The sequence below is a fragment of the Vipera berus genome (genome assembly GCF_964194415.1).
Source record: "Vipera berus genome assembly, chromosome: 1".
NCBI classification, from domain to species: domain Eukaryota; kingdom Metazoa; phylum Chordata; class Lepidosauria; order Squamata; family Viperidae; genus Vipera; species Vipera berus.
The window spans coordinates 223,145,219-223,165,397 of NC_138202.1; the positions used below are offsets into that span (position 1 = coordinate 223,145,219).

At 43.3% G+C, this 20,179-nt stretch overlaps 1 protein-coding gene across 1 annotated transcript in view; it reads left to right on the forward strand.

Moving 5' to 3' along the window:
* The window catches only part of PXDN (peroxidasin), a 90,167-nt gene extending 70,450 nt beyond the window's left edge, over window positions 1–19,717 (forward strand). The window contains exons 18-23 of the mRNA XM_081315271.1: window positions 2,376–2,510; window positions 6,585–6,793; window positions 9,712–9,832; window positions 13,636–13,768; window positions 15,213–15,326; window positions 18,162–19,717. Coding sequence (XP_081171397.1) covers window positions 2,376–2,510; window positions 6,585–6,793; window positions 9,712–9,832; window positions 13,636–13,768; window positions 15,213–15,326; window positions 18,162–18,287 — 838 coding nt within the window. The 3' untranslated portion in view covers window positions 18,288–19,717. The remainder of the gene's footprint in view (window positions 1–2,375; window positions 2,511–6,584; window positions 6,794–9,711; window positions 9,833–13,635; window positions 13,769–15,212; window positions 15,327–18,161) is intronic.
* The last annotated feature ends 462 nt before the right edge of the window (window positions 19,718–20,179 follow it).

Here is a 20,179-nt window from a genome sequence, read left to right on the forward strand (position 1 = left end):
CTCTGGAGCCGCATGCGGCTCTTTCAGCCTTCTGCGGCTCCCAGTCATCCTCCGCCATTTGCAGAGAGAGACGAGACAGAGAGAGACACTTGCACTTGCCTTCCCTTCCCTCTCCCTCTCTCTCTCTCTCTCTCTCTCTCTCGTGTGTGTGTGTGTGTGTGTGTGTGTGTGTGTGTAAAAGAGAGTGGCCTAATGCTGTTCTCCAACAAGCTGACAAGCTTATTGGGCAGGACTCCTGCCTTTGCTGCGTCTCCGCAGGAAGCAGCAAAAAGCAGCTCTCTCTCTCTCTCTCTCTGTCTCTCTCTCTCTCTCTGTCTCTGTCTCTCTCTCTCTCTCTCTCTCTCTCTCTCTCTCTCTCACACACACACACACACACACACACTGAGTATGGGAAGATAACTGGCAGACCAAGGGCAGGAGAGCCAGCCCAATAAGAATGTGTGTCAGCTTGTCGGAGAACAGCGTGAAGCCAGCTTGCCAGGTGAGCAGAAGATCGGAGAGAGGGAGAGGGGGGGGGAGAGAGAGGGAGGAAAGAAAGAGAGGGAGAGGGAGAGAGAACCCATGCACAGCAGCCTCTATTTCTTTTTAATTAAACTCTTCAATCAAGCTCCCCTCTCCCTCACGTGCGCGCAAGAGAGAGAGTGCGAGTTTTGCCGCTCCCAGTGTTTCCTTTTCTCTGGGAAACGGGTCCAAGTGACTCTTTGAGCATTTAAGGTTGCCGACCCTTGACCTAGAGAGACCCAGGGAGCAGGTCTGCAGTGCCTGTCCCCTGGACAGCATCCCCATCCAGAGATTAATTTGGCCCTACCCGGCCCTTCTTCAAGTGAACACTAAAAACATGGCTCTTTCCTCAGGCCTTGGGTAGCATGTCTGGTGGATCCCTCTAGGTTGGCAGTGATGTGGGAAGGGGGGATTGCCAATTTCATTGTTCCCTTGGACAGTTTTCCTTCTTATATAACATTTTTCCTGTTTTGGGTTTAATGAAGATGTTCAGAGTCATTTTTGAAGTTGGGTGGCCTAGAAACCGGACAGATAGATAAACCATGTGATTCCTGAAGAGGAGGATGCATTGCTGGTCTCCTCACCCACCATCCCTGCATGTCCTTGACCTTTCCAAGGGATCTAGGAAATATTAACATTTGCAGTTGGAAGGCCTATAAATGTAAATATCTCTCTGCAAGCTGTCAGTTTTGCTTCAGAAGGCTGAATACAAACATTTAAGTCACCCAGAAATCCATGAAGTTATGTTAAGTAGAATTTATTACTGAGCAGCTAAGAAGTCATGATGAAAAAATTCTAATAACTGCTACATGTCCAATGCAAATTTGGTTCTTATAGAAATGGTCAAATTCCTTGTGCCTGTTTCTTCTGCTCCCTTTGTGGAGAGGATTATCCGACATTTATCTTATTTAAACATCTCTGAGACAAAGACTCTCTTCTCTTTTGGAGATAAGTGTTTGTTTTGGTAACAGCAACATCTAGCCATCCAATTGTTTACTTTTAACCATGTGAGAACTAAATTTCACATAAGCTTTCATACAACAAATGTTTACCCTTAATTCATGGTCAGTTGGAGATGTAGATAATCAACTCATTCTTCATTGTAGCTGTTTTCTCTAGTTTTCATAATTATACCCTGGATTTGAAGGCATTCAGTTTGTATGTCAAAGTAGAGTATTTATTTATTTATTTATTTATTGTCGTATATGAAGACTCCTCACATCTATATATTATTATAAAGTTATTTTTGAAAGTTTTTTTTTAAAATCAAATGATTTCCTGCCATTCTAAATGGAAAATAGTATACATTTCACAGTGTGTTCACAAATTTGATGGCTATATAGTATGCAAGCTTTACATACAGAGAATGGTAGTGCACAGATTTTGCCAGATGTTTTCTAGAAAGTTCCTGGAACCAACCAAAGTTTATTATGTTGGATATCATATTCTGTACCAGCAATTCAGGTGTACAGAACCTTGTTTTGCAAATCAGCTTATACTGTATAAGGTCGATGCTTGTTTACCTTTTTAAAAACATTTTTAAAAAGCTAGACAGCATACTATTTTTTTTCTACCATATGAAGTTAATTTTCATCTCTGAAGGCAGTTGCATTCTACACAGGTTCAAATATTAGTCTTTCTGTAATATGTGCAGAAAACAGAGACTGCTTGTTTTGAACTTTGTAGATTCAGAACTAAATCTAGTGAGCACTGTTTCAAATTAACACATATTCAGAGTAAATGTGTCAAGCAATAATTGAGCAAAAAGATATAAGAAATCCAGAATAATATCTTTTAATTGTAGTTTTTAAAATTCAATATAATACTGAATTCATACTTTGGGTCATCTACAATCATTTATTTTTCTTGTATAGATTATATGGTTCACCACTGAACATAGATTTATTTCCTGCTCTTATGCTAGAAGATCTAGTTCCTGGAAGCAGGTTGGGACCTACACTGATGTGTCTCTTGAGCACACAGTTTAAACGTCTCCGAGATGGAGACAGGTAAGTTTGGTATAAAACTGTTCATTTTTACACTTTGAAGCATTCCAGTGAGAAGATAACTACCTAGAACAGGGGTCGGCAACTGGAAAAAGGCAAAGAGCCACTCAGAACCGGTTCCGTCACAAACACAAAAAAGTGGGAGCCGCAAAATGTGCACGCGCGTGCATGCACGCACGCGCATGCGCAAAACAAGGCAAAACGTGCACCAGCCCTGCCCCCATCCACCTCCAGTATGGATGGCTCTGCCAAAAGAAAAGCAGCCGAAGCAAGCCTCCCATTGAGAGAATGGGGCGGCGGAGGCTTGCAAAAGGCGGATCCAGCCTCTGCCGGCAGACACGCTTGCAGCTTGCAGAATGGCGGATCGAGCCTCTGCTGGCGGCAGAGGCTTGCAGAGCGCGGATCCAGCCTCTGCCGCCGGCAGAGGCTGGATCCGCCGTTTTGCAAGCCGCCGCTGCCCCATTCTCTCAATGGGAGACTTGCTTCGGCTGCTTTTCTTTTGGCAGAGCCATCCATACTGGAGGTGGATGGGGGCAGGGCTGGTCCCGTGACAGCCAGTCGGGCAAGCAACGCGAAGAGCGGCAGGGCTTTATTTTTGCACCGTGGAGCTCCCCCTCCCCCCAAACTCCCCCTCCCTCCCACTTCCCAGAGCTGAATACAGGGTATTAACCGGCGGCGGAGGCTTGCAGAACGGCAGATCGAGCCTCTGCCGGCGGAGTTTGGAGTTGGGTAAGGAAGCGCAAAATTCAGGAAGGAAAGCGGGGCGGCGGGCGAACGGGAGACCTGCCGACGTTTGGGGAGGTTTGGGGAGGTGCACGCCGGGGAAAAGGCTGGGAGAGGAGGGGGTCCGGGCTGGGGGGGAGGCAGAAGCGAGGGATCAGGACTCCTCCCGCTTGGCTGCTGCCGCCGCCGCCACCACTCCTACGGCCGCCGCCACCTGCTCTCTCGGCTGGTTGCTTTCTGCTTCTCTCACCTGCCCTGCCCCCCCCCCCGCCTGCCCTCCTTCCTGCCTTCCTTCCCTCCGCCTCGCCTTCCCCGCTCCCGCGTTTTCCCTCTCCCCGCCTCGGATTCGGGGTGATTCCCCGGGAGAGGGCGATGGGATTCCAGCAAGCTTTCAAGCCTTCTCGGCGGTCTCCGGCACGGCTCAGGAAGCGTTTCTGTGCCGCCCGGCCGGAGCCTTTGCCTCCTTCCCTCCCCCAAGCGAGGCGTCCTTTTTCAAGTTGCAAAACCAAGCGGGGTGAAGCGGGCTGTCGGGAAAGACATTCAGGAGGGTCATCCTGGAGAGGAGAGGGAGCGGGAGAAGGAGGAGGAGGAGGTGATCGACTCGCCCGACCCAGTCCGGGCCGGCCAGCCCCGTAACATCCGAGCTTGCACCGCGGGCGGAGAGGCAGGAAGCCAAGAGGAAGAAGACCGCCAGGAAGCTGCCTCTGCAGCCGCCGCCTCCTCCTCCTCCTCCTCCGCCGCCGCCGCCTCTGTCTCTGCCGCTGCTAGGAAGGCTGCCGGTGCTGCGGCCGCCTCTGCCACTGCCTCCTCCGCCACCAGGGCCCGACCGGAGGTGTCGCCGCTGGAGGAGGAGGAGGCGGCAATGTCTTTCCCGACAGCCCGCTTCACCCCGCTTGGTTTTGCAACTTGAAAAAGGACGCCTCGCTTGGGGGAGGGAAGGAGGCAAAGGCTCCGGCCGGGCGGCACAGAAACGCTTCCTGAGCCGTGCCGGAGACCGCCGAGAAGGCTTGAAAGCTTGCTGGAATCCCATCGCCCTCTCCCGGGGAATCACCCCGAATCCGAGGCGGGGAGAGGGAAAACGCGGGAGCGGGGAAGGCGAGGCGGAGGGAAGGAAGGCAGGCGGGGGGGGCAGGGCAGGTGAGAGAAGCAGAAAGCAACCAGCCGAGAGAGCAGGTGGCGGCGGCCGTAGGAGTGGTGGCGGCGGCGGCAGCAGCCAAGCGGGAGGAGTCCTGATCCCTCGCTTCTGCTTCCCCCCCAGCCCGGGAAGCCTCCTTCTCCCCCACCCCATCCCTCCCCCCCAGCCCGGACCCCCTCCTCTCCCAGCCTTTTCCCCGGCGTGCACCTCCCCAAACCTCCCCAAACGTCGGCAGGTCTCCCGTTCGCCCGCCGCCCCGCTTTCCTTCCTGAATTTTGCGCTTCCTTACCCAACTCCAAACTTTCTCTAGCGCCCCTGTGCTTTAGGAGGGGGAACCAAAGGCGGAGCCGTTTCTCTCTCTCCCCCCCCCCCGCTTTTGCCGCTCCCCCACCCAACCAGTATCCCGCTTCTCCTTCCTCGGCAGCTTTGCAGATGGGACACACACACACACACACACACACACACACACACAAAAGCACAGAGAGTTCCCCTTCCCCTTGTACAGGAATGAAAGGCCCCCCGAAGGAAGCCCAGCCTCTTCACCGCACCGATCCGCTGAGGAGGAAAAAAGCTTATTTCTATTGCCACGTGCAAACTAAATTAAAACAACTTGGGAAGCTCGCCCGTGGGCTGCATTTAGAAGGATTTGGGGGCTTTTGTGATTTGCTTCGCCTACAAGTGCCTTAACCACGACTAGCCCATGGCTCCAATTCAACAAATTCCCCAAACAACGCAATTCCTTGCAGCGATGCGGACAAGAGGGAAAGGAAGCCCAGCGGCCGGACCGCGCTCCCGCCCTGCCTCCCCAAGGGCTCGTGCGCGTCCTAATGGCTTGCGCGTAGCCTCTCGCAAGGTTGCTGCCCCTCGTGAGCCCGCTGGCTCCGTCTCTCTCTCTCTCTTCCTTCCTCCCTCCCTCGGTCTCCCCATCCCCCTTTTCCGGCTCAGCCCCACTTCACAAGGAGACCAAAACGGGGACATCATGGCAGAGCGGAGGAGACACAGGAAGCGGATCCAGGTACCGGGCTGGCTTATCTCCTCCCTCTTTTCGCAACCGCTCTGCGGGATGAGTTTCCCTTTTCCTTCTGGCTCACCCCCCCCCCGCCGGGTCACCCTTCCCTCCTCCCCCTCCGCCTCCGAGGCCGCCGCCAGTCAGCATCTCTCCTACCGTTTCTGCAGCTTTTCCGTCGCCCCCGCCGCCGCTCCCCCTTCCCCGCGGAGCCGGCCGCATCCAGCGCCTTCTTCCTCTGGAGGGGAAATCGTGGCCCCTCCAGTTCCCGCTTCTTTGGGCCAAGCGCCGCCTTGAAAGTTTGGAGAGCTGCGCGCGCACCTCCACCCGTTCGGAGAGGTGCGCGCGCAGCAGGCGACTGGGAGCCACAGGAGACGGCTCAAAGAGCCGCATGCGGCTCCGGAGCCGCGGGTTGCCGACCCGTGACCTAGAACCAAACATGTAACAACAGTCAGCAATCCTTCTCTTTGCAACTGACTCTTATCATTTGTGAAGAGCCATTTCTTCACAAGTATGCCACAGGAATCGGCAGCAGAGAAGACTTTATTGTGTGAAATGAATAGCAATAGCATTTAGACTTACCGGTATATACCGCTCCACAGTGCTTTACAGCCCTCTCTAAGCGGTTTACAGAGTCAGCATAATTGTCCCCAACAGTCTGGGTCCTCATTTTACCTTGGAAGGATGGAAGGCTGAGCCAACCTTGAGCCTGTCAGGATCAAACTGCTGGCAGTAGGTAGAGTTAGCCTGCAATACTTCATTCTGACCACTGCACCACCACACAGTATGTGCAGGATTTAGGATCACAAGGAAACTTTTGCAGGCAAAGCTCCTCTTGTCATGGATTCCTTGTTGCATACCATTATATTGTCATTGTGGACATTAATCCTTTGCTGAGTCAAAGCATGACAGAAGGAATTGTGAGGCCTTGCAACTCATTTTGAGTTATCCATGATGAGTTTGTATTTATTCAGATAATGCCAAAATGTATACCTCAACTAGAAACATAGGTATGTCTTTTTAACAATCTAAAAAACCTTTTCAAGAACTATCAGTAAAAGTAACAACGTAGAGAGAAAAGAATCCATGTAGTGCCTTTAAATATACTTTAAACATTCTATTAATGTGGATATATTCCTTACTTTTCTTAGTACTGAATCCTTTACACTGAATACTGACTAAGAATTTATTCTTACTTCCTGTGAGACTACAGGTTATGGTATGAGAACCCAGGTGTGTTTACTCCAGCGCAGTTGACTCAGATCAAACAGTCCTCCCTTGCCAGAGTTCTCTGTGACAATGGGGACAACATAACCAGAGTACAACGTGATGTTTTTAGAGTGGCTGAGTTCCCACATGGTTATGGAAGCTGTGCTGAAATTCCTAAAGTGGATCTCAGGATGTGGCAAGACTGCTGTGAAGGTATAGCCATATGTATTCCCCTGCTCCCTCTTTTTTTCTTTCTTTGAAGAAGCAGGACTTACAGTTTTCAAGTAAAATAACACAGTGAAAGACTTAAACATCCTGAGGAGGCGAGTCTAATAAAGTTAGTTATAAGATTACTTTTCCCATTAACGGTCAGGCTTCTAATCCCCATTCACAGATCTAATTGAATGTTCCGGTCTTAGATGAAGGGGACCTGATTTCACATCTCTCTTAACCCCTTGAAGGTCCCTGGGAGACTTCCTGAATGGCGTGTTATAATTCCTATGTAAACCACTCATTGTATGAGATAAACATTTCCTAAACGTTGCGCAAGAGCTGCCCATATTTTGTAAACAACGCCATTTTCATCTGAGGCAGCTTGTTAGTTCCCATCGTCTTGCTCTTTAAGCTTCAGCAAGTTTACATTTCTGAGCGAGAAATGTCTAGGGTACGGTAGATTATATCAGCCAAACCTAGTAATACATACCTCAAAGAATCTAGCAGGAGTCTTTGGCCGATCAGCTAACTTCTCAAAATGAAAACTTTAAAAGCCTTTATCTTTTAAGAAATTAAAGGGTAACCAGCAACCAGTGAGGAGTATTCAGTCGAGATAGGAGAGTAGACTATGGCTGTTTGTTAACAGACAAATGAAGTTCTTGATCCAAAAATGATACTTAATGTGCACAGAAATTGTCCTCTTTTCTGCCTCTCCAGTTCCTGAGGTAGAAGGGACTTTAAATCCCATGTGATTCCACAACTTCTCAACATTTCTCATGAGCCTCATTTCCTAGAAAAGATTGACCAATCTTGTTGCTTGCTTCATCTCTAGCAAGCATTCCCCATAATTATGGAGGAGGTATGTTTTGATGTTCCTTAGGTGGGATAAAGTTATGGGAAATGGAGTAGAATAATAGCACAGGTAACGACAAACCCCCCCACCACCACCTTTTGAATAAAGTCTGATTTAGAAGAAGCGTGAACTCAGTTTAAAAAGCAGCCAGGTTCCTTGTACTGGGAAAGTTTTAGAGTGCTCCTGGTTTTAAATTTGGTAATTAGATTTGTTTGGTTTGTTCTTTAGCGATAAGTAAAAACTACTCACCCTTATGAGATGAAGCAAATATAGTCCAATGAACAGCAACACACATACCAACACACACCCAGCAACTTTTCTTCTGCATAATAACAAAATCATAAAATGGTCAGCAATTGTATTTCACTGTGTGATAGTTGCTCAGTATTCCAGATTGGTCTTATTTTCATCTGTGACCACTGACAAGTATTCCCTATCTTCAGCCTTCCCTAAATAAGCCGCTGAAAGCCTTAAAGCTCTGCTTTCACAGATCTACCTAGTTAGACATCCTTGATGTTTGTTCAGACATCACACTACCCAGAACAGTGCTGTCAGTGGAGCATTTTGATGAACAAATCTCCCATTAGTAAGGGATAACAAATTTTCTTACAAAAAGCCATTTCACCATCAACATACCGTACCTCTCAGTATGCCTGGTATGTGACTTTGAAACCTTACTTTCAGATGTTTTAACATTTTTACTGAGTTAGGAATGTTTATTTCTGGTGATTTTAGTGCTTTTATGCTCTGAGCTACCCAGAGTCGCTTCAAAAGGAGATGGGTGACAGATAAATATATAAATAAAGAAATAAATGGAAGATGCCTATTTATTCTTGCAACTCTGCTCCACCCACGCCTTCATAAGATAAATGCAATAACCTGTGGCAGAATTTATTAGGATTAAATTTAGCTTCTGAACTGAATAAGGCTGTGCCAGAGAAGGTGGAGAGGAATGCTGTTTTGCAGAACTTGAATAAGTTTAAGTTTATTAGATTTATATACTGCCCTTTCCCGTAGGACTCAGGGCGGTTTAAAACATCAATACAATACAAAAATTAAAAAACAATTAAAAATGAATTAAATTCGATCCCTGAAAAATGTAAAAACCCCAATTAAAAAACTCTCAGCCTGGGCCGGAAAGCTCAAAGAGCAGGTCCCGGCGAAATGAACAAAGGTCGGGGGCAGTCCTAAGCTCCACGGGCAGCTGGTTCCAAAGATTGGGGTGTACAGAGTTTCGGACAAGTGACCTGAAGGAGGCTGCTTAACATTTAGCTTCTCATCCAAGAAGCTTCTTCAGTTCCAGAACTGAAGAAGCTTCTTGGATGAGAAGCGAAATATTTTCAAGGAGAAAACCAAGAAAGTCTCGTGCCTTGGGAAAAAGCACCTTTGGGACTGTGGAATCATAGCTACAATAGGATGAAGAAAATGACATCCAATCCTAACTTTTGAACTTTTGAACCCAATCCCATTGGTAAAAATCAAGCCATTATACTACAGTGCCTTCAGCCTACAAGTTGTTTTTCCTATAAACATCGTTAATCCTATAAAAGGCAATCCAAGATGATTCCGTTGCAGAGCTATGTCTGAACTAGTGGTAGAATGTGTCCATTTCTTCCAATATCTTCCTGAGCATCTTCACTAGGAAGGAATATTAGCAGCTAAATTATGGTTATTAATATCAAACAGATCCAGAAAATGTTTTGTAAAGTATCCTATACTACCATCTTCTACAAGATGTCTTAAAACACCTTTCCTCATTCAATAATGCATTTACCATACTCTGAACCCATAATTTCCTTCCTTTCTTGCTTTCCTGCATCAGCAAGTAGTTTAGGTTGTGAAGCTATGAAAAGAAATGCAGTATATATTATCTAGACTAAATGATTACATCTATTATTAACATGGCAGATTCTTCTCAAAGATGCATGAAGTTTTGCTGAAAAAATGGAAAGGATATATTTCAATTTTCCAATACAGTAGTTTCTATTCTGGAAGAAACATTATTTGTTCATGTTTTTAAAAACTGAAGTCTTAACAAAGTTTGGGATCTTCTGTTTAATTTCAGATTGCAGAACTAGAGGACAATTCAATGTATTTTCTTACCACTTCCGAGGAAGGCGCTCACTTGATTACAGTTTCCGGGAAGATAAGCCTTCAAAGCAACTAAAAACACCAAGAGCATCAAGGTACATATTGATATTTTTTTTACTTGCTACTTTTAACATTTATTGTACTGCTTGTGATTTAGTTGCCTGAAGCATAAAACCCAAAACATCTCAGCAAGTGTTTTTTTAATGTGATCTATGTCCAGGTTTTTACTTCGATCAACTTGAGTTGTTGTTTTTTTTCTTGCATTGTGTCAATTTTGGGAAAATGTCCATAGTTTGCCAAGTAAGAGGTCAACTTGTTTGATAACTTGTTCGATAACTCAAAAAATATTTCAAAAACTATTCTTAGTTAGGCGCAATATTACAACAATTTTTCAAGATTCCAGTGAGAGAGTCGGGGTAGGCTGCATTATAGAATCTCCTTTGCTGGCATTCACGACTCTGATTTTAAAACACCACAAAATTAAAAAGCATCTTTGGGCTATTATGTATTTCACAATGTACAAATCAGGTTTGCTTCCCAAATACAGCCTAGAGTTCTGTTAATTATTCTTTTTTTTACTTAGTATCAGTTTGAATCCATTTAGGATTAGGGCTAGATTTGGATTAAGCAGTCTAGGGTTGACTGTCAGCCTTCTCTTGATTACGCTCAACACATCATGTCCAGTAGGAGTTGTGATTTTGTGACTCCGCCCTCACATGGGAGGGAGTATGCATGTCATTATCCCTTCAGGGTAATGACCTGGTGATGGCTGCATCCCATGGGGTTGTTTACATTGATGACATCACTGACCGCATTGCACTCCTATCAGAAGAACCAAGACGCTTCCCGGTTGAAAGGATTAGCAGGTGACATCACCATTGCTCAGGTGATGCCAGTTGGGGGCTCCTTTCATGTCCCTGGCAGGAGCTGGAGTGAAGGGTGGGAGGTCACCTCACCCCACGGAAGCACTCGGGTCTTGAATGCAGGCCTGCTAACCTCCAGCCTAGCATCTCAACCATGGTGAGCCACTGTGCTCCCACATCACTGATTAAGCAAACAAATAAGGCACCCCAAAGTTAGCATACAGGTAGTCTTCAACTTACGGCCCCAGTTCAGCTCAAAATTTCCATTCCTAAACAAATAGTTGCTAAATGAGTTTTGCCCCATTTTATGAGGGTTGCAATTCACAGTTGTTAAACGAAACATTGCAGTTGTTAAATTAGTAAAATTAAACGTGGCATTGATGGATTTTTTGCAACCCAACTTCCTAACTCTATGCCCCAGGCCCTATCCTCATCATTTCCAAATTTATTCCAGGAAATATCAGAATTCCCCAGAAGAGATTTTGAGATAATCAGCAAACCTACAATAAAAGAAAAGGACAAGGCCATTTCAGTCGGATACAAACCACTGTTTTTTAGACTGACAAAAGTCTCAGGAAGAAGAATTTATTCTGCACAATGGGAGTCTATTTCGGGGAGGGAGATTCAGAAGCAGTGAGCTGTACTAGATTAAACAGTATCCCAAGACAAAATACAAGGGCAATTCGGAAATAAACCTTGGTTATCAATGACAGACACTCGCAGATACAGAACTTTTATTATACACATTAGAAAACTATAGCATTACATTACTTTTCAACCTAATCGCCATTCAAATTGAGGCGCTTGTCATAATGTCATACAAGATGTGAAATTCTTTAATAGTAGACCCTCGGCACCAAATCTGGACTATGGGAGGGGGGGTTGATCAAAAACATCCCAATGGAACTGCTTCAAAAGCTCTTGGGTGCGTCTAGCGGTGTGTGGGTGAGCATTATCATGAACCAACACCACACCGGAAGTCAGCATGCCCCTACACTTGTTATGGATGACCCGTCTTGAGTTTTTGTAACATTTCACAGTAGACTTCTGAATTGATGGTCGAACCACACCATTTCTATGGCACCACTTCCAGTGTGCTGTTGGTTCACGATAAGACGTTATGACAAATGCCTCAGTTTGAATGGTGATTACTGTATGTCGAAAAATAATGTAATGTTGTAGTTTTCTAATGTGTATAATAAAAGTTCTGTATCTGCAAGTGTCTGTCATTGATAACAAAATGGAGGTCTATTTCCAAATTGCCCTCGTATTTGAGTTCATTCTGATAATTTAAAGAGCTTTGATGTACTTCATTAATCCTGACCTAGGTCCCGCAAGCAAGATCTCTCCTTTTCCAGTCCTTCTGTAAGATAGAGATACTTTTCTAGTTCAGGTAGTCCTCGAGTTACAAATGTAATGGAGGCTGCCAATTACATTCGTAATCTGAGAATTCGTAGTAGTGAATTGCGTAACTTGAAAGCGATCACTCCCTGCTTTTGCCCACGCATCATTAAGTGCACACGAGGTATCTCAGGGTGGGAAAGGCAATGGGGGAGCCTAATGCAGGGACAAGGCCACTGCATCCAGCCACCCCCTACCCATTGAGAAACTTCATGCTCCTCTTTCCACATTTTGGGGGCCCAAGCTGCTTGGCTTTTTCGTCCCCACCCCATTACTGACTGCTAATTTACCCTTGGTGCCATGTTTGAAAGACCCACACTCCCACGCTCACCTCCTGAGTGGCCTTGAGTGACGGAGCTCTTGTCCAGCCGGGTGGAGAAGTGCCAGACCAGTCTCTCTCCTTCCCCATCGAGCCCCAGCCTCTCTCACAAGGGGCTACGCCCCTGCCCTGCCACTTGCTGGAGTGCCGAACCTATCCAGGTTTCACAAATTGCACTGCTGGAGAGCTTCCAACTTCACGAGATTTTTTTCCCCCATAAGAACTTGGAAGGTCAGACTTAACTTTTTTTTTTTTAGTCCCACGAACTTCTTTTGTTTCCCTGCACGTTTCTTCCATTTGCAACGCAGCGTTTTGTAAGCGGCACAGCCAAGAGCAGCGGTCAGGCAATGGAAGATATTCTCCATTCCATTCTTGCTTGGAGGGGAACCAAGGTTACCTCGTATTTCCTTATCTAACCGTCACAAAGCAATGGGGCGCAAAGAACAGCTTCGCCCAGACATTTGAGGTCAGCCTCCCACCCTCCCTCAGGCTGCCTCCAGTTCCACGTTAGAGGCCGAGGCCATGAATGGGATCCCACACTGGTGTAGTCATGCTTGCAACAAGGAGTGAGCTGGTTCCACCAACCTGCGCTATGCAAAGCTGCAGTTCTGGACTCTCAGGTGTGGCACCAAAGTAGCATGCTGTAGCATCTCTGCGGTTGTTCGTATGAATGACCATTGTGATGCTGCAACATACGTAACTTTGGGACCCGGTCATAAGTACTTTTGGTGGGGATGTCATAACTTTGAACATTTGCTAAATGAAGTTCGAAACTCAAGGACTACCTGTATTCAGGAGGAAGCATGATGAGATTTACTGCTGGCAACATATTTTCTACAATTAATAGTCTACATGCTCTCATAACACTGAAGATCCATTGTCATATGTCTGTCTTCCTTTTCTTTTCTTTTCTTTTCTTTTCTTTTCTTTTCTTTTCTTTTCTTTTCTTTTCTTTTCTTTTCTTTTCTTTTTTCTTTGGCTTGGCTGATCACCTACATTCAGCATATGCAGCCAGAGTCAATGCATATTTTTTGGTTGCCAGTGTGTTAAAAAAAGTTCATTGCATGTATTGCATGTAACACATAAACTTTCATGAATAAATATAATATACTAATTTTTTAAACTTGTGATTTAAACTGCATGTATTCACATTTCTCACCCAGCAAATTGGGTCCTCAGGTCATCTCCGTGGGCTAGTGATAACGCATTAAGGGTAACCTGTTTGATAACAAGGTAGACAACCAGACTTTTTTAAAAAAAAACATCGAAGCCTCTTCTGTGCAACATATGTAACTTACTTTTCTTCTTGTTCCAGTTTTACAAGAGCAAACGCATTCTTTAACAGCACAACTTCCTCTTTTGATGAGCACAAGAGAACCCCCATAATGAATGATTTCAAAGAATTTGTTGGAGATATGCAAAAAACAATTACAGACCTCAGAAGACAGGTAAGTGCGAACAGTTCCTCAAATAACATTAAATACTAAAATATTTTTGCAGTCAACTTAAAGAGTTAAAAGGATACCTCCTGCCTCCTGCGGCAATTTTTACTTATTCCCCACGATACCAAAACCCTGCTTGGGACAATTGGTGGGCACACTAGGGTTCCTTAAAGGTGGTGTCAGGGACTGTAGAATTGTGAAAATCAGTAGAAATGTCTGTTGTATCACCATCTCCTCATGGAGGAATTCTGATGAAAGTTTGCATGCTTTAGGACAGGGGTAGGCAACCTTGGCTCTTTTAGGACTCATGGACTTCAACTCCCAGAATTCCTGAGTATGCTGACTCAGGAATTCTGGGAGTTGAAGTCCCTGAGTCCTAAAAGAGCCAAGGTTGCCTACCCCTGCTTTAGGAAAACGTATTTGTGTAATATACAATTGCTTAATGTTTTTCATTCAAGCAAGGTATTCTTTTGAAATATACTAAGATCAAATATTATCCTAGATTAGGTGTTGGATTAGGATTTGGGATTCTCAGGTTCAAGTTTACCTCATTCAGGAAAGCTCACTTTCTCATAACACACTAACCTACAGGGTTGTATGGGGAAAAGTTGGAGGAAGGACTATTATATATATACTGACTTGAATTCCCAGGAGAGACATGTTAGCAAACACATTACTATGGTGCCGAAACTACAATTTGGTTTGAATCTGGAATGAAAATCCAGATTCATATTAGCTTTGTAAAGTTCTGGGAGTGACCTTAGATCAGTCGCTTTCCAAACAGAATTGTGTAAAGATAAAAGTTGAGGGACAAATTGCACTAAAAAGGAGAAGAAAAAATAACCAAGAAAGTCTTTGTCTTTTCTTCCCCATTGTGTTTTTGTTCTACAGCCTCCTTACACTTTGAATCCAAGATACACTTATGACATGCAGAACTGAATCTGGCCAATAGTTCTTACGTGATTAAATGCACTTATGACTGGAGTATCACTGTGTGTCTCCATCACATCCTTCTGGTTCTCTTCTAACTCCTTCTTTAATTAATGGAGAAGCAAAACTTCCCAAATCAGCCTGGTTTAAATCTGTTATTTCTTCTTTTTAAGGATGGAGTGACGAAACGGGTTTATATCCTAAATGACATTTTTCCCCAGGAGAGGAACAGAATTAAAATACATACTTTAATGCACAAAATGTCAAGGAAATTCCAAAGGGAGCCTGTGATTTTTTTTTAGCTGCTGAATGCCTCCCATTCCTTATTTATTGTCATGCAAAGTAACTTTACCATCTCATGTATCTTATGTTGCCATCTTAGTACAGAATTTCTCAGTAAAATGCATATGACATTACCATGAGAATTTTGAAGGGTGCTCTATGGCTTTGTTGCATTGCACATAAACGGAAACAGAAGTCCTTTTGGCACTAATGGATAAACAACATTTCCCCCGTTCAGATAAAGAAACTTGAGTCACGGCTCAGTAGAAACGAATGTACTGATGAAAATGGCAAATCTTACTCCAGTAATGAAACATGGAAAAAAGACCCCTGCACCACATGTGAATGCAAGGTGAGTTTAACATGCTTTTAGGCACACATGAATGCATGTGTTCTTGGCCATGTGTCTCCTGGCATGTAGTGAATCTTCCTGATAAATTTGTAGAGGACTTGCAACTTTCCACATTTATATTCAGGAGCTTCTTTTTGCTTGTATGAAAATGTTATTGTTATCATAGTTTCACAGTGTTTGGGTCTGCCGCTTTGACTGCCAAGGAAACATGCTGCTGCTTTTCAACTGACTGGATTGTTTCCTTGCCAAAAGAATTGCTGCCAGAGAATGTAGAATTGGCAAATTGGGCTTCCTTGAAAATCTAAACTGTTGCTACTTTTTAAAAATTTTCTTAGAAAACAAGGTTTCTAGCCCATTTGGCTATGAAGCTACGTAGCTAATCTTTTAAAAAAGAAAGAAAGAAAGAAAGAAAGAAAGAAAGAGAGAGAGAGAGAGAGAGAGAGAAAGAAAGAGAAAGAAAGAAAGAGAAAGAAAGAGAAAGAGAAAGAGAAAGAAAGAAAGAGAAAGAAAGAAAGAAAGAGAAAGAAAGAAAGAAAGAAAGAAAGAAAGAAAGAAAGAAAGAAAGAAAGAAAGAAAGAAAGAAAGAAAAAGAAAGAAAGAAAGAAAGAAAGAAAAGGATTGTTTAGTTTACAGTATTCTGGCCCGGGGTTACCACACACTTCAGTACCTGGATTTTCTCTTGTCCTCTTAGTGGTGAGTAAAACCAAAATAAATGGTATTGAGTCAGAATAAAGTCAGGCAGTTTGCAGAACTTCTGCATATTAAATTTAACAAGTCTTCATGACAAACTAATTCTGAATTACTGCCGCTATATTTTCTGTACCCACTTGAGCTTGTTTATTTGAAGGGGAAATCTCTTAAGATTGCAGCAGCCCTGCTCAGAACGACTTGGAAGTAAGTCATTACTGGTGTGACTCGCTTGTAAGAAGACCCTCATAACAATGCATGTTACTCTATTATTGCACAGTCATATTTGAAAATTTGAGACAATCCAGCTGTGGTCTGTATAAAGCTCCTGTCAATGTTTATCTTTCTCATTTATCAGAACCATGACAACTCCCTTCTCTGTGTGTTTAGCGAGGAGGCTTGTGATCCATAAAAGTTTATGCATTTTGAAATTTGTTTCAAGTTTTTACAACGCCCTAGGTCTTGGAGGCAGAGTAGTGTGTGTGCTGTTGCAAGATACTGAAACAACTAGTCCATGGAAACTTTCTGCAGCCCTGACATCAATAACATTTAATAACATAATGTTGTATCTAGGACTTAATGTCCTTTCACAACATATAGACAGATTTAACCATAGTTTTAATTGGGAAAATGTGACATTCCTAGACCAGGCCAGGGAATATCTAGAAGCCTGGCACCCTGACAAATCAGCCATCAATAGACACATAGACATTAGCAACATCTGTAGACCAATCAAAAGAGACAAATCAGCTAGCCCCAAAGAGAAAAAGACTCCAGTCTTTAGATTAACTCCAAGGTCACCTTCAGACCAACAACCAAGTAAGCAATACCCCAATCAAGAAACTGCCACAGAGCCATTAGTAAACAGCCCAACTGAAGAATCCCTAAGACTGCCTCCACCCACAGAGACAGGCAAGACATCAGAATATAAACTGACAGCAAACAGCATTCCTTGATGTTACCTAGTTAGGGTAACAAAACGTCTGCAAGTAAACAAGCAAGCTCAGAGAGCACCAAGGACCCCTCACTTAATAATGTAAATATTTCAACTTATTCATTTTGTTTTGGGGGGCAGCTGCTAAATGTATATATGTCACTGCATTCAGAATGTCATCATGCTTCCATGGTGCTTCCATTCATGCAAATTACTGAAAACTTGGAAGAACCCTCCTAGTTCAGAGCAAAGCCCATGGAATTAAATATTTTGCCTCACAGAGCTTACCAAAATCATTGGGGAAAAATCCAAGCACAAGAGCATGAAAGTCTTCAGATAAAAGTGCAAAATATGTTTTTAACAGATTCCTGACTTTTATAAAACCACGAAGTACCCAATGATACTTCAAGAGATGGCTAGCAGTCATTGAACAACTTGTGCATATTAATATTTCTTAGGTTTACAGTTTTATTATCATTGTTACTCCAGTTTATACCTTACCTTCCTGGATGGCATTTAAGGAACAGAGGTCTGCATAAATGGAGTAAGATCTCTTTCTCTTTAGAGATTCTCTTTGATCCAAAAATTGACTAATTTCAAGAAAACAAATGATCCAGTCTAGTTACAATTACTTCATGCAAAGATTTCTCCCAATTTTATCAAGCAATCTGAAGCTTTCTCCACTCTTCGTTTGTCCATTGATTTGTGCATAATATTTTCATTCAGAATCCAGCAAGCAGCTTAGTGTTAAAATATTTACATAGCCAATACTGTATTTATTTATTTTATTTTAATTCCATTTATATCCCGCCCTTCTCCGAAGACTCAGGGCGGCTTACAAGCTTAGCAGTAGCCTTCATTCTATGTATATGCCTGCTTATTAGGGCTTTCACACACACCCCAAGTGGCATTATTACAAAGTCAGCTTAATTGCCCCCAACAATCTGGGTCCTCATTTTACCTACCTCGGAAGGATGGAAGGCTGAGTCAACCTTGAGCCTGGTGGGATGCGAACCTGCACTAATTGCAGGCAGCTGGTGTTACTTAAGGAGGCATTAGCCCACTGCTCCACCAAGGCTCTTGTATTGTATGAGCAATACAGGCCCAAATCTGAAATGCACGTGCTTCAGTAACGTACATGTTAATCTTATCTTTTCTTCTTTTTTATTTTAAAGAAGTAACTAAACTGTCACTCTCTACCTTTTAAAATGCAGGTTGGTCAGGTTACCTGTTATGTGGAATCGTGTCCATCACTTGATTGTGCTACACCTGTGAAGCTGAAGGGCATTTGCTGTCCTGTGTGCCTAAAACAAACCGTTAGCAAGGGAAACGCACCCTAAGTCTCAATTGTCACATATTAAGTCATATTGATATCTGCCAATGGCAAATACAGGTAACAGTAGGCTTTAAACCACCATAGAGAACCAAGAGGTAAAAGAAGAATAGCATTCAGATGATGGGGTAATAGTGTAAGAAAATCTATTTTACTTCCTTATCCATTGGAAAACCACAAGGTGAAAAGTATTGAAAGGGAATACACAGTGTTAGTCAAGATAATTTTATGTCGAAACTTCTCAGGTTCAAGAAATTAAAAACTGGTGCTATTTTTTTGAGAAGCATTTGTTTAGTTTTTTAGGCTCCCAGGTTGATTTTTCTTTCTTTGTACACTGGTAGGAAATCAGGTGCCATTAAAGGAAATAAGGTCCACATAACATAACGCCTGTGTAAATATTGTATTATGTGGCTTTGTAAACCATGGCTTAGTGCTTGGTGTACTTACAGCCATTATAGCTTAGTGAATGCACCATGGTAAAATCAAGACTTAGTGCAATATATAAACACAGATATTGCCTGGAGTCGTACGTCATCCCACTCATACTTAACCACGTCATAGTGAATAAACCACAATTGGCTGAATTCAGACAATGTTAGGTCTGCCATGTCTGGGCTACAGAACTCTGCAGTACCAGTAGATGTTAGCAAAGGATGTATGAGAAAATAATATCTGGACTTTTGGATTCCAGTTCTGTGGCACTGAATAACATGCTAAGCTATAAACAAAGTTTTTCAAAGACCAGGGTGGCTGGTTTCACACAATTCAATAAGCAAAACTAAACAAAGTAAATGTTTTAGTATGATACAACAATTGGGTCAATATCTTGCTAACCTGAAAGATACAGATATTTGACTTAGAAAGCTAATCATGCTAGAACGTCATTGCTACAATAACACAATCATACTCTGTCTTGCAGTATTAATTCTAATTGAGTTTAAGGATGAAAAATCTTAATTTTGGCATCTGTTTACACACCAGTTGTATTAAATCTTGCCCTATCCAATGCCTGTTTCTATCATCATTTAACTTCCAGTGTAATACAATGTTTCCCAAGTTTGAAAACTTCCATATTTTTATGGGTTTCAGTGCTGGAATTCCTTGGCCAGATTGGCCTTTGCTGACCATTCTTGGAGATGAAGTCCAGACCAATGGAAGTTGACAGGTTTGGAAAACTCAGATAAAATATTCATAGGTTTGTGGTACAACAAACTTCTGACTCTCCACCACATCTTACTAGAGGAATGGCTGTAACATAAGAATCAATAACTTAATTCACAAATCTTATGTATGCATGAGAAAAAGGATACGGAAAATAAAAATCATATCACATTCTCACACTTTTAGACTTTTGAAAATATGTACTTCTTGGTTTAAAGGGCAACTGCCCAGCTGCTTTACATTTTTCACCTGTGTTATGTTTTCCTGTTTGTTGTCATTCTTTTTTTTATTGAAAAGTTTTACAATACATTTTATCTTTAACAATCCCCCCCTCCCTCCACCCACCCCTACCTATCCCTCCCTACCCCTCCCCCCCATTCCCCCCTCCCCCCCCGACTTCCCAGAGCTAAGTACAAGGTATAAAAACAAAGAACAATCATAAACATCCATATGCTAACAACAATAAACTATTAAGTCTATCGCACTCTAGCTCATATGAAATGACTACAAGCAATACTAATATTACATAAAAAAGGGGAAAAAAAGAAAAGAAAACTTATTCAAATGCTAGGTGAAACTTTTTAGTCCCATATTTGTTCTGGATATAATCAATCCACTTTTTCCACTCCATAATATAACGTTCTTGCGAATGATCTTTCAAATAAGCCGAAATCTTTGCCATTTCCGCCAGGTCAGAAACTTTTAGAGTCCATTCTTCTATAGTCGGCAGTTCCTCCT